Source organism: Lithobates pipiens, unplaced genomic scaffold, assembly GCF_037356315.1.
Source record: "Lithobates pipiens isolate NorthernLeopardFrog02 unplaced genomic scaffold, aLitPip1_a1.2 Scaffold_16, whole genome shotgun sequence".
Taxonomy (NCBI): domain Eukaryota; kingdom Metazoa; phylum Chordata; class Amphibia; order Anura; family Ranidae; genus Lithobates; species Lithobates pipiens.
This window is the reverse complement of record NW_027507748.1, coordinates 44,440,664-44,458,244: the sequence shown is the minus strand read 5'-3', so window position 1 is coordinate 44,458,244 and position 17,581 is coordinate 44,440,664. Positions and strand designations below refer to the sequence as shown.

At 46.9% G+C, this 17,581-nt stretch overlaps 1 protein-coding gene across 9 annotated transcripts in view; it reads right to left on the bottom strand.

Annotated features, from left to right (window-relative positions):
- Positions 1-15,696, bottom strand: part of LOC143981748 (uncharacterized) — a 91,392-nt gene extending 75,696 nt beyond the window's left edge. For all 9 annotated transcript variants that reach the window (XM_077479807.1, XM_077479811.1, XM_077479812.1 and 6 more), the window contains exons 1-2: positions 15,543-15,696; positions 2,994-3,137 (exon numbers count right to left, since the gene is read on the bottom strand). In XM_077479807.1, coding sequence (XP_077335933.1) covers positions 2,994-3,137; positions 15,543-15,633 — 235 coding nt within the window. In that variant the 5' untranslated portion in view covers positions 15,634-15,696. The remainder of the gene's footprint in view (positions 1-2,993; positions 3,138-15,542) is intronic.
- Between the last annotated feature and the right edge of the window lie 1,885 nt (positions 15,697-17,581).

The following is a 17,581-nucleotide window of genomic DNA, read 5'->3' as shown; positions in this document are numbered from 1 at the left end:
GGAGGAATTTTGGCCCACTCATCTTTGCAGAATTGTCCTAATTCAGTTACATTAGAGGGTTTTCGAGCATGAACAGCCTTTTTAAGGTCATACCACAACATCTCAATAGGATTCAGGTCAGGACTTTGGCTAGGCCACTCCAAAGTCTTCATTTTTTGTTTTTCTTCAGCCATTCGGTGGTGGACTTGCTGGTGTGTTTAGGATCATTGTCCTGCTGCAGAACCCAAGTTTGTTTCAGCTTGAGTACACGAACAGATGGTCGGACATTCTCCTTCAGGATCTCTTGGTAGACAGCAGAATTCATAGTTCCTTTTATCACGGCAAGTCTTCCAGGTCCTGAAGCAGCAAAACAGCCCCAGACCATCACACTACCACCACCATATTTTACTGTTGGTATAATGTTCTTTTTATGAAATGCAGTGTTCCTTCTACGCCAGATATACTTGGACACACACCTTCCAAAGAGTTCCACTTTTGTCTCATCGGTCCACAGAATGTTGTCCCAAAAGTCTTGGGGATCATCAAGATATGTTGTGGAGAAATTGAGACGAGCTTTGATGTTCTTTTTGCTCAGCAGTGGTTTTCTCCTTGGAACTCTGCCATGCAGGCCATTTTTGCCCAGTCTTTTCCTGATGGTGGAGGCATGAACGCTGACCTTAACTGAGGCAAGTGAGGCCTGCAGTTCCTTGGACGTTGTTGTGGGGTCTTTTGTGACCTCTTGGATGAGTCGTCGCTGCGCTCTTGGGGTAATTTTGGGCGGCTGGCCACTCCTGGGAAGGTTCACCACTGTTCCATGTCTTCGCCATTTGTGGATAATGGCTCTCACTGTGGTTCGCTGGATTCCCAAAGCTTTGGAAATGGCTTTATAACCCTTTCCAGACTGATAGATCTCAATTACTTTCTTTCTCAATTGTTCCTGAATTTCTTTGGGTCTCAGCATGATGTGTAGCTTTTAAGGATCTTCTGGTGGACCTTACTGTGTCAAGCAGCTCCTATTTAAGTGATGCCTTGATTGTGAACAGGTGTGGCAATAATCAGGCCTTGGTGTGGCTAGAGAAATTGAACTCAGGTGTGGACAACCACAGTTATAGTATGTTTTAACAAGGGGGGCAATCACTTTTTCACACAGGGCCATGATGGTTTGGATTTTTTTTCACCTTTAATAATAAACACCTTCATTTAAAAATTGCATTTTGTGTTTACTTGTGCTGTCCTTGACTATTGTTTAAATTGGTTTGATGTTCCGAAACACTTAAGTGTGACAAACATGCAAAGGAACAGGAAATGAGGAAGGGGGCAAACACTTTTTCACACCACTGTATATACAGAAACACTTGTAGATGGCCCAAGAACATCCTCCAATGCCTCCATGTCGCTCTCACAATGGGTTGCCACCATATTTGTTATTATCAATCACTCACTATCTGACACCTGACACTGTGAGACTTAGACCATTCATTCAACATGAACGATGGAGATTCGACAAAGCAACGAAAAACACACACGTTTATAATAATATTCGACGGAGCATCGAAAATGTACGACGCTGCAATCGTACATTTCCGGAGTCAAATGCTTCACCTATAGGCTATAGAGAGTTTAGCAGCTCTGTCGAATCTTCTTTATACGTTCGACAGACACCATAAGCCTTCAAAGACAAATTTGACCGTAATTCATGTGGATTTTCGGACGAATGCAATTTTTGAACGAAAAACTAAAAAAATAAAAACGAATTTCGGGAGTAACTAAATAAATGTATTTTTCGGACGAAAATGAAATTCCGAAGTGAAATATTTCACTCTGCACATGTCTACTAATGACCACAGGTATTTTTTACTGACCACTAAACTTGAGACATTTTCTAATCCCACTGGCCACAGTCCGGGTTCCTTAACCAGTTCCCGACCGGCGCACGTCGATGTACGTCAGCAGAATGGCACGGGCAGGCATATTGGTGTACAGGTATGTCCATTTTTATATGCCGCCCTGCCATCGCGTGTGCGCCGCCGATGGCACGCTCGCATGGCGGTCGGGACCCCTGTGAGTCTGGTCGTGGGACTCGATCGCCACGGGGATACCCGCCATCGTCTCACGGGCTGGGTGAATGGGGAGATGCCATTGTAAACAGCATCCCCCCATTCTGCCTAGCAACAAGTGACGCTGGTCTCTGTTCCATGTGATTAGAGCAGAGATCAGTGTTCACTAAAACAAAGCCCAGCCCCCCACAGTTAGTAACACGCCCCTGGGAACACTTAACCCCTACACTGCCACTCACTGGTTAACCTCTTCACTGCCAGTGTCATTTACACAGGAATCACTGCATTTGTATAGCAGTGATTGCTGTATAAATGACAATGGTCCCAAAAATGTGTCAAAAATGTCCGATGTGTCCGCCATAATGTCGCAGTCACAATAAAAATCGCTGATCGCCGCCATTACTAGTAAAAAAAAATTATTAATAAAAATGCCATAAAACTATCCCCTAATTTGTAAACGCTATAACTTTTGCGCAAACCAATCAATAATCGCTTATTGCGATTTTTTTACCAAAAATATGTAGAAGAATACATATCGGCCTAAACTGAGGGGAAAAAATATTTTTTATATATTTTTGGGGGATATTTATTATAACAAAAAGTAAAAAATAATACATTTTTTCAAAATTGTCGCTCTATTTTTGTTTATAGCGCAAAAAATAAAAACCGCAGGGGTGGTCAAATACCACCAAGTGAAAGCTCTATTTGTGGGAAAAAAAGGACGTCAATTTTGTTTGGGAGCCACGTCGCACGACCGCGCAATTCTCAGTTAAAGCGACGCAGTTTTCTTTAAAAACCAACTCCACTTTCTATTGAAAAAAATGAAGGAACATTCCAGAGTGTTTTAGCAATAATGGAAAATATACTATACTATAATGGTTACTATGTTATGATATTATTCTTTGTGGCAGATTCAGATTATGAACTAATGTTCAGGTTCTCTATGGAGGTACTTACTTTCAGAGTTACTATAGAAGCACCAGTTCACCCCTCGTACACTGGAGTCGAAGCAGCATCCTCTCTTGGCACAGTCTGAAGCACTTATTCCGGGGTATCCGCAGTTTCTTCTCTCATATGGAGAACCGCCACAATCATTCCGGGCTGGTTCAAAAAAATGAAACCACAATTGGAAGAATTATGTAAGTATTTAAATACTAAACATTTCAAACAAGAAAAGCTCCACTCTTCCTATGTGAAACTCTGATAAGGCTGCATCGATGGGCATTTAAATGTAAGTTTTTTTTCCTTAAACTTCCCTCCTAAAAGTTTTTTTCCTTAAAATTCCCTCCTAAACTTGGGGTGCGTGTTATACGCCGGCGCGTGTTATACGCCGATAAATACGGTATATCACAGGGCAAATAGGCTGGGTCCAAAAGGCCAGGGAACAGAGGTGCAAAACATTACCCCCTTCCCCAGCCTGGGCCAGCCAACTGCCTAACTATCATACTATAGGCAACCTGCTTACATGTTTACAACCTTCAAGATTATTCAGATTAATAGAAGTAGACTGCAAATAATTTTATTGTGGAAGTGAATATGTGTTTTTACATTTTTACAATAGATATATTTTAAACCTCTAATTCTGCTTTAAAGTCTTAACATTTCATTTTGGAGGGCGTTGGTGTTGGTTCCCTGGCTTTTTGGACCCAGGGGTTTTTTCTTCCCATCTGTGCCCTATTGGGGAGATTTCCCTTCACTTCTTACTCTGTAGACACGCAAAAAATAAAAATCTCTTCAAAATAAGAGAAGTGCCCTCTTAGAAAGATATCAGTTGGGTACTTGTCCCATCTGGAAGATTTCCCCCTCTATTCCTGTTCTGGTAGTAGCTCAAAATTTAGTTTTCCCTTTCATAACATTCACCAGGACAAATCGAGAGAGTTTAGGATTGCAGATATCAATAAAAAAAATGGCAGGGGTTCCAAACGCTCACTACTAGTGATGGACGAACTTCCGACGGGACGTTTCGCGAACGCGAAACGCGAACGGACACAAACGTTCGCGAAAACGACCGTTCGCCGCGGGCTCCATTGACTTCAATGGGAGGCGAATTTCGCAAACCTTTAGGTCGAATTTGCGGCCACGGGGTAATTATTAGGGGGTAGCACGTAGTCCCACCACCTGGACAATAGCATAATACATGTATGAGGTGAATTTGGGATCGATAACTACAAGCATTTTTTTTTTATTTGGGAAATTGTTCTGACAATTCAGGACTATGGAGCTAATGAAGGCAATGGAGGAGAGGGAAGGTCAGGGACCAGGGTAGGCAAACAAGAGGGTGCAGGAGATACAGAGCACTGACAGCAGCACCGTAATACAGAGCACTGACATCAGCACCGTGACATACAGCGCTGACAGCAGCTCCGTGACATACAGCGCTGACAGCAGCTCCGTGACATACAGCGCTGACAGCAGCTCCGTGACATACAGCGCTGACAGCAGCTCCGTGACATACAGCGCTGACAGCAGCTCCGTGACATACAGCGCTGACAGCAGCACCGTGACATACAGCGCTGACAGCAGCTCCGTGACATACAGCGCTGACAGCAGCTCCGTGACATACAGCGCTGACAGCAGCTCCGTGACATACAGCACTGACAGCAGCTCCGTGACATACAGCGCTGACAGCAGCTCCGTGACATACAGCGCTGACAGCAGCACCGTGACATACAGCGCTGACAGCAGCTCCGTGACATACAGCGCTGACAGCAGCTCCGTGACATACAGCGCTGACAGCAGCTCCGTGACATACAGCGCTGACAGCAGCTCCGTGACATACAGCGCTGACAGCAGCTCCGTGACATACAGCGCTGACAGCAGCTCCGTGACATACAGCGCTGACAGCAGCTCCGTGACATACAGCGCTGACAGCAGCTCCGTGACATACAGCGCTGACAGCAGCTCCGTGACATACAGCGCTGACAGCAGCTCCGTGACATACAGCGCTGACAGCAGCACCGTAAGCAGCCCCAGGAGGAAGTCAGCACAGCACAGGGATGGTGTGATCCCCTCATAATAAGAACCCCCAGGAGGAAGTCAGCACAGCACAGGGATGGTGGGAGCCCCTCATAATAAGAACACCCAGGAGGAAGTCAGCACAGCACAGGGATGGTGGGAACCCCTCATAATAAGCAGCCCCAGTAGAAATATGACACCGCTCAACCTCTTCAAAGAGGAGGGTAGGGGCATATAGTACGGTGTGCTTTTTTGGGTCAGGGAAGTGAGCCAAATGAATTAAGAAGGTCTGTGTGCTTGATTCCAAAAATTGTTTATAGACATATACATGGTCTACTGATCACATGTGTTGAATTCCTCCGAGATCCATGCCTCATTCATTTTTAGAAATGTGAGGTAGTTAACACTGTGGTGAGCTAGGCGAGTACGCTTATCGGTCACAATCCCCCCTGCTGCGCTGAACGTCCTTTCGGACAGGACACTGGATGAGGGGCAAGCCAACAGTTCGATTGCAAATTGGGCAAGCTCTGGCCAGAGGTCAAGCCTGCCCACCCAGTAGTCTAGGGGTTCATCACTCCTCAGAGCGTCCACATCGGCCGTTAACCCAATGTAGTCGGACACCTGACGGTCTAGGCGTTCCCTGATGCTGGATCCGGATGACACCTGTCGATGGGTCGGCTGAAAGAATGACCTCATATCCGAAGTCACCAACACATCTTCAAACCGGCCTCTTCTTGCAGGCGCTGTTGGATTGGTACCCGCAAATCCTTCTCTGGGAGTGGGAATTGCTCCTCTGCCAGCGCACGCAAAAGCAGAATGCAGCATTTCTCGAAGCAAGGCCTGGAAGTGCTGCATTCTGACAGCCCTCTGCGACGGCGGTAACATTTCCGCCATTTTGTGTTTGTACCGGGGGTCTAAGTACGTTGCCACCCAGTACTGGTCCTTGACCCTCATGCTTTTTATACGGGGGTCCCTATTAAAACACTGGAGCATGAAGGCCCCCATTTGCACTAAAGTGGAAGCGGTGTGGTGGCCTGGCTCCTGCTCATCATCCAGGATAATGTCGTCCTCTTCATTCTCCTCTCCCCATCCTCGCACAACAGGGATCCCAGAAAGGTTTAAAGCATGCTCTTCTTGCTCCTGCTCATCCGCCCCGGCACCATCCTCCTCTGACTCCTCATCAGACTCCTGTTGTTGACTTGTCTCAGATAGAGTAGCCCCCCCTGGGAATTCATCCAGCATTGCGACTTCCTCATCTTCCCGCTCCTGCTCCTCCACAGCCTGATCAATGACACGACGCAATGCACGCTCCAGAAAGAAGGCATAAGGTACCATGTCACTGATGGCGCCATGGCTGCGACTGACCAGTTTGGTGATCTCCTCAAATGGCCGCAGAAGTCTGCATGTGTCGCGCATGAGCAGCCACTGGCGCGGTGAAAAAAAACCCAGCTCCCCAGAACCGTTTCTTTCGCAGAGTTCATACAGGTAGACGTTAACTGCACGTTTCTGCTGGAGCAGCCTATCAAGCATATAGAAGGTTGAGTTCCATCGCGTCGGGCAATCGCAAATAAGACGTCTGACCGGCAGATGGTGTCGCCGCTGAATGTCAGCAAGGCGAGCCATGGCCGTGTAAGATCTTCTGAAATGGGCCGAGATTTTCCTTGCCTGCCGCAAGATGTCCTGGACCCCAGGGTATTTGACAAGGAATCGCTGCACGACCAAGTTTAAGACGTGTGCCATGCACGGCACGTGCGTGATTTTGCCCTGTTTCAATGCGCTAAGCAGATTGGCACCGTTGTCACACACCACTTTACCAACTGTCAAATTGAGCGGTGTTAGCCACTCATCTGCCTGTGAACGCAAAGCTGAAAGGAGTGCCGGGCCAGTGTGGCTCTTTGCTTCCAGGCACAACAGACGCAGCACGGCATGGCAACGTCTCACCTGGCATGTGGAATAGGTTCTGGGGAGCTTGGGCGGTGCAGTGGAAGAGACGCTAGCAGCGGAAAAGGAGGAGGCAGCTGAGGAGGAGAGGGAGGAGGATGGAGTAGGAGGAGGAGAAGAAGAGTCAGGCCTGCATGCAATCCGTGGCGGTAAAACCAAATCTACACGGGTGCCACGGGTTACATGCTTGACGGCCGTCAGAAGGTTCACCCAGTGGGCAGTAAAACTGATATACCTTCCCTGCCCGTGTTTGCTAGACCACGTGTCTGTGGTCAGATGTATCTTGGCACCGACACTGTGTGCCAGAGATACATTCACTTGCCGCTGAACATGGCCATATAGCTCTGGGATGCCCTTCTCTGAGAAATACTTCCTTCCTGGGACCTTCCATTGTGGTGTTCCAATGGCCACAAATTTGCGAAAGGCCTCCGAGTCCACCAGTTTATATGGCAGTAGTTGGCGGGCTATGAGTTCTGACAAGCCAGCCGCCAACCGTTGGGCAAGAGGGTTATCCGGCGTCATCATTTTTTTACGCTCAAACATTAGGCCCACGGAAGCCTGCCTTTTTGCAGAAAAATGTGAGCTTGGCGTGATGGAAGGTGGAGTGGAGGACAATTGTGAGGAGAGAGGAGAAGGAGAAGTAGAAGACGAGGCTGGACGGTGAGAGCCTGCAGTGTGGCTTTGTGTGTTCCGTTGCTCCCACTGGGCTCGGTGATGGCTGCTCATGTGCCTTCTTAAGGCGGTCGTCCCTAGGTGAGTATTGGGCTTACCGCGACTAACGCGTTGACTGCAAAGATTGCAGATGGCAACGCTATTGTCAGCAGCGGACACGTTAAAAAAAGCCCACACTGCGGAGCCATGTGCCGGTGTCCTGGGAGCGCCAGATGTGACCGTACATGGTCGATGACTCGCTCCTGATACATTTGCAGTCTGCTTTGTCCCTGCTGTGCAATGTAAGTCATTGCTGCTTCTCCTCCCTATCTGCTGGTCCATATCTCCCTCTGAACTCCCCTCCTCTTCCTCTCTTGTGGGCACCCACGTGACATCACTAGACACGTCATCATCAACGTCACCTTCCCCACCGCTATAAGTAGAGTAGGCAGCAACACCGGGGACCAACCTCCTCCTTGGGCTGATCTGGGTACTGGCGTCAGACTGCTGAGTAGCGCTTGTTGCTACCTCCTCTTCCTGATCCAATACCAAGAGTGGCTGCGCATCAGAAATGTCCTCTTGATATGGATCGGAAAATAATTCCAGTGACTCAAGCGGAAGGTATGTGGTGGTGGTGGTGGTGGTCGTGTTGTTGGTGGTAGTGTCTTTGGGGGTGCACATAGCAGAGAGTGAAGAAGAGGGTGCAGATCGAGAGGATGAGGAGGGTGCAGAAGAGTAAGGCTGAGCGAGCCACTCAACCAAGTCTGGTGCATCCTTTAAAGTAATTGAACGCACCTTCTGCAACTTCCCACTTTGGCTCAAGCCTGTTGCTCCTGCCCTACCCCTACCACCCCTGCGGAAGGGCCTGCCTCTTCCTCTGCATGTCATTTTTTAAATGACCCTGTGACAAAACTCTTAGTCCCTATACCGCTGAAGGACTGCTGCAGTATAGGTGAGCGGTCAGCAGTGGTGCACGTCAACCCTATCTATTGTGGACCTATAGCGGTCCTTACAGAACAGCAGACTGTACCGCACTCAAGCCTATGTACCGTAGCACCCTATACCAAGTTACCAGTCCTTATAAGAACTTTTGTGGACCAAGCAGGTTGTGTATTAGTGTTTAGCAGACTGTACGTCAGTCCCTATACCGCTGAAGGACTGCTGCAGTATAGGGCAGCGGTCAGCAGTGGTGCACGTCAACCCTATCTATTGTGGACCGATAGCGGTCCTTACAGAACAGCAGACTGTACCGCACTCAAGCCTATGTACCGTAGCACCCTATACCAAGTTACCAGTCCTTATAAGAACTTTTGTGGACCAAGCAGGTTGTGTATTAGTGTTTAGCAGACTGTACGTCAGTCCCTATACCGCTGAAGGACTGCTGCAGTATAGGGCAGCGGTCAGCAGTGGTGCACGTCAACCCTATCTATTGTGGACCGATAGCGGTCCTTACAGAACAGCAGACTGTACCGCACTCAAGCCTATGTACCGTAGCACCCTATACCAAGTTACCAGTCCTTATAAGAACTTTTGTGGAACAAGCAGGTTGTGTGTTAGTGATTAGCAGACTGTACGTCAGTCCCTATACCGCTGAAGGACTGCTGCAGTATAGGTGAGCGGTCAGCAGTGGTGCACGTCAACCCTATCTATTGTGGACCGATAGCGGTCCTTACAGAACAGCAGACTGTACCGCACTCAAGCCTATGTACCGTAGCACCCTATACCAAGTTACCAGTCCTTATAAGAACTTTTGTGGACCAAGCAGGTTGTGTATTAGTGTTTAGCAGACTGTACGTCAGTCCCTATACCGCTGAAGGACTGCTGCAGTATAGGGCAGCGGTCAGCAGTGGTGCACGTCAACCCTATCTATTGTGGACCGATAGCGGTCCTTACAGAACAGCAGACTGTACCGCACTCAAGCCTATGTACCGTAGCACCCTATACCAAGTTACCAGTCCTTATAAGAACTTTTGTGGACCAAGCAGGTTGTGTATTAGTGTTTAGCAGACTGTACGTCAGTCCCTATACCGCTGAAGGACTGCTGCAGTATAGGGCAGCGGTCAGCAGTGGTGCACGTCAACCCTATCTATTGTGGACCGATAGCGGTCCTTACAGAACAGCAGACTGTACCGCACTCAAGCCTATGTACCGTAGCACCCTATACCAAGTTACCAGTCCTTATAAGAACTTTTGTGGAACAAGCAGGTTGTGTGTTAGTGATTAGCAGACTGTACGTCAGTCCCTATACCGCTGAAGGACTGCTGCAGTATAGGTGAGCGGTCAGCAGTGGTGCACGTCAACCCTATCTATTGTGGACCGATAGCGGTCCTTACAGAACAGCAGACTGTACCGCACTCAAGCCTATGTACCGTAGCACCCTATACCAAGTTACCAGTCCTTATAAGAACTTTTGTGGACCAAGCAGGTTGTGTATTAGTGTTTAGCAGACTGTACGTCAGTCCCTATACCGCTGAAGGACTGCTGCAGTATAGGGCAGCGGTCAGCAGTGGTGCACGTCAACCCTATCTATTGTGGACCGATAGCGGTCCTTACAGAACAGCAGACTGTACCGCACTCAAGCCTATGTACCGTAGCACCCTATACCAAGTTACCAGTCCTTATAAGAACTTTTGTGGACCAAGCAGGTTGTGTATTAGTGTTTAGCAGACTGTACGTCAGTCCCTATACCGCTGAAGGACTGCTGCAGTATAGGGCAGCGGTCAGCAGTGGTGCACGTCAACCCTATCTATTGTGGACCGATAGCGGTCCTTACAGAACAGCAGACTGTACCGCACTCAAGCCTATGTACCGTAGCACCCTATACCAAGTTACCAGTCCTTATAAGAACTTTTGTGGAACAAGCAGGTTGTGTGTTAGTGATTAGCAGACTGTACGTCAGTCCCTATACCGCTGAAGGACTGCTGCAGTATAGGTGAGCGGTCAGCAGTGGTGCACGTCAACCCTATCTATTGTGGACCGATAGCGGTCCTTACAGAACAGCAGACTGTACCGCACTCAAGCCTATGTACCGTAGCACCCTATACCAAGTTACCAGTCCTTATAAGAACTTTTGTGGACCAAGCAGGTTGTGTATTAGTGTTTAGCAGACTGTACGTCAGTCCCTATACCGCTGAAGGACTGCTGCAGTATAGGGCAGCGGTCAGCAGTGGTGCACGTCAACCCTATCTATTGTGGACCGATAGCGGTCCTTACAGAACAGCAGACTGTACCGCACTCAAGCCTATGTACCGTAGCACCCTATACCAAGTTACCAGTCCTTATAAGAACTTTTGTGGACCAAGCAGGTTGTGTATTAGTGTTTAGCAGACTGTACGTCAGTCCCTATACCGCTGAAGGACTGCTGCAGTATAGGGCAGCGGTCAGCAGTGGTGCACGTCAACCCTATCTATTGTGGACCGATAGCGGTCCTTACAGAACAGCAGACTGTACCGCACTCAAGCCTATGTACCGTAGCACCCTATACCAAGTTACCAGTCCTTATAAGAACTTTTGTGGAACAAGCAGGTTGTGTGTTAGTGATTAGCAGACTGTACGTCAGTCCCTATACCGCTGAAGGACTGCTGCAGTATAGGTGAGCGGTCAGCAGTGGTGCACGTCAACCCTATCTATTGTGGACCGATAGCGGTCCTTACAGAACAGCAGACTGTACCGCACTCAAGCCTATGTACCGTAGCACCCTATACCAAGTTACCAGTCCTTATAAGAACTTTTGTGGACCAAGCAGGTTGTGTATTAGTGTTTAGCAGACTGTACGTCAGTCCCTATACCGCTGAAGGACTGCTGCAGTATAGGGCAGCGGTCAGCAGTGGTGCACGTCAACCCTATCTATTGTGGACCGATAGCGGTCCTTACAGAACAGCAGACTGTACCGCACTCAAGCCTATGTACCGTAGCACCCTATACCAAGTTACCAGTCCTTATAAGAACTTTTGTGGAACAAGCAGGTTGTGTGTTAGTGATTAGCAGACTGTACGTCAGTCCCTATACCGCTGAAGGACTGCTGCAGTATAGGTGAGCGGTCAGCAGTGGTGCACGTCAACCCTATCTATTGTGGACCGATAGCGGTCCTTACAGAACAGCAGACTGTACCGCACTCAAGCCTATGTACCGTAGCACCCTATACCAAGTTACCAGTCCTTATAAGAACTTTTGTGGACCAAGCAGGTTGTGTATTAGTGTTTAGCAGACTGTACGTCAGTCCCTATACCGCTGAAGGACTGCTGCAGTATAGGGCAGCGGTCAGCAGTGGTGCACGTCAACCCTATCTATTGTGGACCGATAGCGGTCCTTACAGAACAGCAGACTGTACCGCACTCAAGCCTATGTACCGTAGCACCCTATACCAAGTTACCAGTCCTTATAAGAACTTTTGTGGACCAAGCAGGTTGTGTGTTAGTGTTTAGCAGACTGTACGTCAGTCCCTATACCGCTGAAGGACTGCTGCAGTATAGGGCAGCGGTCAGCAGTGGTGCACGTCAACCCTATCTATTGTGGACCGATAGCGGTCCTTACAGAACAGCAGACTGTACCGCACTCAAGCCTATGTACCGTAGCACCCTATACCAAGTTACCAGTCCTTATAAGAACTTTTGTGGAACAAGCAGGTTGTGTGTTAGTGATTAGCAGACTGTACGTCAGTCCCTATACCGCTGAAGGACTGCTGCAGTATAGGTGAGCGGTCAGCAGTGGTGCACGTCAACCCTATCTATTGTGGACCGATAGCGGTCCTTACAGAACAGCAGACTGTACCGCACTCAAGCCTATGTACCGTAGCACCCTATACCAAGTTACCAGTCCTTATAAGAACTTTTGTGGACCAAGCAGGTTGTGTATTAGTGTTTAGCAGACTGTACGTCAGTCCCTATACCGCTGAAGGACTGCTGCAGTATAGGGCAGCGGTCAGCAGTGGTGCACGTCAACCCTATCTATTGTGGACCGATAGCGGTCCTTACAGAACAGCAGACTGTACCGCACTCAAGCCTATGTACCGTAGCACCCTATACCAAGTTACCAGTCCTTATAAGAACTTTTGTGGACCAAGCAGGTTGTGTATTAGTGTTTAGCAGACTGTACGTCAGTCCCTATACCGCTGAAGGACTGCTGCAGTATAGGGCAGCGGTCAGCAGTGGTGCACGTCAACCCTATCTATTGTGGACCGATAGCGGTCCTTACAGAACAGCAGACTGTACCGCACTCAAGCCTATGTACCGTAGCACCCTATACCAAGTTACCAGTCCTTATAAGAACTTTTGTGGAACAAGCAGGTTGTGTGTTAGTGATTAGCAGACTGTACGTCAGTCCCTATACCGCTGAAGGACTGCTGCAGTATAGGGCAGCGGTCAGCAGTGGTGCACGTCAACCCTATCTATTGTGGACCGATAGCGGTCCTTACAGAACAGCAGACTGTACCGCACTCAAGCCTATGTACCGTAGCACCCTATACCAAGTTACCAGTCCTTATAAGAACTTTTGTGGAACAAGTGAGTTGTGAATGTTTAGCAGACTGCAGCAGAAGGGCAGCAGTCAAGTATAATATCCTTTCTATATTTGGAAGAAAGAATATTATACATGTACAAGCCTATTACTGTACCACTGATACCAGTCCTGAAAAGAACCTTTGTGGAACTAATAATAACAGCAAGTCTTTAAAATTACCCTCACTGCCTGACAACACTGCTTCCTTCCTGTCCCTATACAAATTGGCAAAAAAAGAGAACGATTAGTGGTTACTGGAACAGCTCTTTTGTGGACCTTGATAGTAACAGCTAATGATGATGATGATGATGATGATGATGAAAGACTAATCTGGCTGTCCCTGTAGCATACACCGTCCTTTCCCTTTCTCTAAACTAACAAAAGACACTCAGGCTGCTGCAAGAATCAGCAGCACAGCAAACCTATCAACACCTAACACCTATACCAGTCCTGAAAAGAACTTTTGTGTACCAAATAGCTAGTGGTTTATCTCTCCCTACTCCACACAGGAACCTGTCCCTATCTTAACAGAAGAAAGAATGTAAAATGGCCACCGGATCGGGTGTATTTATAGGTTAGGGGGAATGTACAAGTGTCCATGTGCTGTCATGTCTCAATTGGCTGTCCTGTATCACATGATAAACGTGTCACCAAAGGTTAAAGTTCTTGTATACATTAAACACGTAAGTCCGCCGCGGCGAACGACGGAAAAAGGCGTTCGAACGTGCGGACCGCGAATGTCGGAAATTCGCCGCGAAACGACCGCCGGGCGAACCGTTCGGCCATCACTACTCACTACACTATCCAAAATGAAAATTTAACTTTTGGCTTTAGATACACTTTAAAGTATAGATATCACCAAAACCCTTGACCATTATATCTGGTACAGAAATTATGGGATCCAACATTATGAGATGTCGAAGGAACAAAAGGTAAGGGGAAATTATTTAAGGGAAAACTTTGTCTCTGCTGACAACTCTATAAGAAGAAATACTGACTCTTGTGCAATCTCCTCTTCATTATGTATTTCTGAGATAGGAGGGGAAATATCCCTGATTTTACAGAGAAAAAAAACCCAGAGGTTTTAACTATTCCATGCTCCAACTACATACCTCCCAACTTCCTGAAATGATAAAGAGTGACACCTTTTACCACACAGTATGTAGGTAAGTCCCTGCAACAACCCACACAGCCTTATACAAACCACAAAGATATAATATGAAGAAAATGATTGGCTAAACCAGAGGTCTCCATCTTTGCAAACAAAAGGTCAATGGGATTAAGCGAGGTCTCAGGCTAGGTGGCTTCTGTGGTCAGTGGAAGGAGAAATATTGCTCCATCATTGGCATTAGTGGGAGAAATTGTGCCCCATCATTGGTGTTAGTGAAAGGAATAGTGCCCCATCATTGGTATTAATAAGAGGAATAGTGCTCCATCATTAGTATTAGTGTCCCATCATTGGTGTAAGTGGGAAGAATGGTGGCTTGTAGCAGTAGGAGTTCTGGTGACCCAAGGAGAAATTGTGAGGAAAAGTGCCCCATCATTGGTTATAGTAGGAGAAACAAGAGCTCATCATTGGTATCAGTGGGAAGAATAGTGTCCCATCATTGGCAGCAGTGGAAGGAATAGTGCCCCCTCATTGGATTTAGTTGGAGGAAATGGGACCCATCATCTGTATCAGTAAAAGGAATAGTGTCCCATTATTGATGTCAGTGGGAGGAATAGTGCCTTGTAGCAGTAGGAGTTCTAGTGACCCAAGGAGGAATAGTGGGGAATAGTGCCCCACCATTGATATTACTGGGAGGAATAGTGCCCCATCATTGGTAGCAGTGGAAGGATAGTGCCTCATCATTGGTTATAGTAGGAGGAACAAGAGCTCCTCATTGGTATGAGTGGGAGGAATAGTGCCCTATCATGGGTATTAGAGGGAGAAATAGTTCACCATCATTGGTGATAGTGAGAGGAAAGGGGACCCATCATCAGTATCAGTGGGAGGACAATTGCATTGTAGCAGTAGGAGTTACAGTGACCCAAGGGCCAGATAAAGGCAAGCAAAGGGCAGCAGTTTGCGGACCACTGGGCTAAAACACACAAAAAAATGCTTGACTTCCTTTTAATTGACTTATCAAAATAACCAATGCTGAAATATAGGGATTGGGTAAAAAGTTTAGAGTAGCGTAAAAGTAAAATTTTGTATAGAGATATACACATTAGACCAAAAAGAAGGACAACTGAATCCTCACCAGGGACAGAAGTATTTGGTCTCAAATGAGGGACAGTTGGGAGCAATGCGATCAAAAACAAAAAAGTGTTTTAAGCTTTAACATACCAAACGAGATTTCACTCCATTAATGCCTCGTTGGGGCCAGGGTCAGTAATGTTGCCTACATGTGACATGGCCCTCAGACTCTAGTCAGCCTCATTTCTGTACATTTTTATAAGTTGTGAGTTGAAATTACTTACAGGGGTCTTCCTTCCTGCCATTTTCTGTGGCCAAGCTCTGAAGTCCGAGAAGTGTGCCAGTCACCAGAAGGAGCCATAGCTTGGGTGCCATGATGGTAGTTCTATCTTGTCTTATGAGTGGACAGTCTGTAACTGTCTTTCCTGGTTATACATATATATAGTGTTTGCAGACAATGCGTAGGGTCATTATCAAAGCATAAACAAACCAAGAATTTTTTCCTTCAAACGACTGGGCTTTTTCTTTGTAGCTATAAATCCTGCCACAAAATGGATGGGCGTTCCTGTAGTGTGTATTGTACAGTGTATTTACGAGCTATTTCAGAAATGCATGAGGCATATTTCAGCAAATAATTCTTGAATAAATACATATATAAAGAAAGGTACACCTTAACCATTCATCAATGCCTTTAGATAAGGATCATGTACCTGTTTGACAACTATTAATGTCAAAAATAGTGCAATTTGTTTGATATTCCGAAGTGGACTTGTAAATCTAGAAATATGAGTGCTGCCATTGTTGACTTGTTTCTAGAAGTGTAGGCTGCAGGATGGTCACCCTGATGACCTATTGGTGTGGATTTACTAAAGAAAAATAGACTTTGCACTCTATAAGTGCAGTTGCTCCAGAGCTTAGTAAATGAGACGAAACTTCACTTTACAAAAAATACCTAATCGCATGCAAGGAGAATTAAGGAAACAGCATCTTTGCATTCACATGATTAGATGATGGAAGTCAGCAGAGATTCCCTTCATTTACTAAGCTCTGATATGAGCACATTCTTTTTGCCTTTAGTAAATTCACCCCTGTGAGTCCATGGCCTGGAATAAATATTAAGGATAGGGATGGAGACTATTTAGACTTGTAAACAGGTTGAGTTTAACACTGCCCCAGGCGGTAAGGGTTAAGAGTTAATGTTTGCCGGGTCTTTCTTGGCGGGCTTTCTTGGGTCTAACCCACTGCTGTATAAATATGGGGCAGGGGTCCAATCCGGAGTGAGCACAAACTGTGGTATATGCTGCTGTTACCAGAGTCTGTCCATGCAGTCTGTTGCCAAGTCTGAAGTACCCATGGATAAAAAGCCTTGTACAGAGTACAGGACCTCTAAGCCCTTGTATACACGGTTGGACATTCCGACAACAAAATCCATTGGATTTTTTCCGACGGATTTTGTCCGAAACTGGTGTTGCATACACACGATCGGACAAAGTTGACGGAAAATCTGATCGTTCAGAACGTGATGACATTCGTTCGTTACGACGGGACTACATTGCGGCTAGTAGCCAATAGCTTTGGTCTTGTAATTTGATCTGAGCATGCGTGGCACTTTGTCCGATCGGAATACTCTACAAACGTTCGATCGGATTTTCTTGTCGGTAAATTTGAGGTCCTGCTCTCAAATTCCGATGGAAAAAGTCAGATTGGAGCCCACACATGATCGGATTTTCCGTTAATATAATCCGATCGGACATTTTCCGTCTGAATTTCCGACCGTGTGTATGGGGGCTAAGACTTATAATTTGCCGGAAGACACCAGTTCTGGAAATCTCCCACTATGGACTCTGCCATAATGGACCCTATCCTATGCAGGTATTCTGGGGTAGCTACAAAGGCTGAGTTAGGGATTAGGGTTGTTAGAACTATTTTGTGCACTTTGTTCTGGATCCTGCACATTTCTAGTAAAGATTTTGAAACCTAACTATGGATGTAATGCAAGTAACTGGCGCCCATAGTAAACCATTTGGTTAGTAAAGCACGTTGGGGTATGAAGACAGCAGTACAAGAGTTAATACAGTGTAAAGACACAAATGGTTACCATGGGTAACCAAGGTTTCACATGCAGCCTGTCGTAAATGTGTACATGTGACAGGTGGGATAGCCTCTTGCACGAGGAGTTGTTGTTGGCACTCTCTCCGTCAGCGGTCTATCCCTCATAGCAAAGGGAGCAGATCAGTACCACAGAGGTCCTCAGTCTATGAACAGGTACAGAAAAAGGCTCAGAGGCCCCTATCCTTCCATCCCCTGGTCCCTCCTCTCTTAA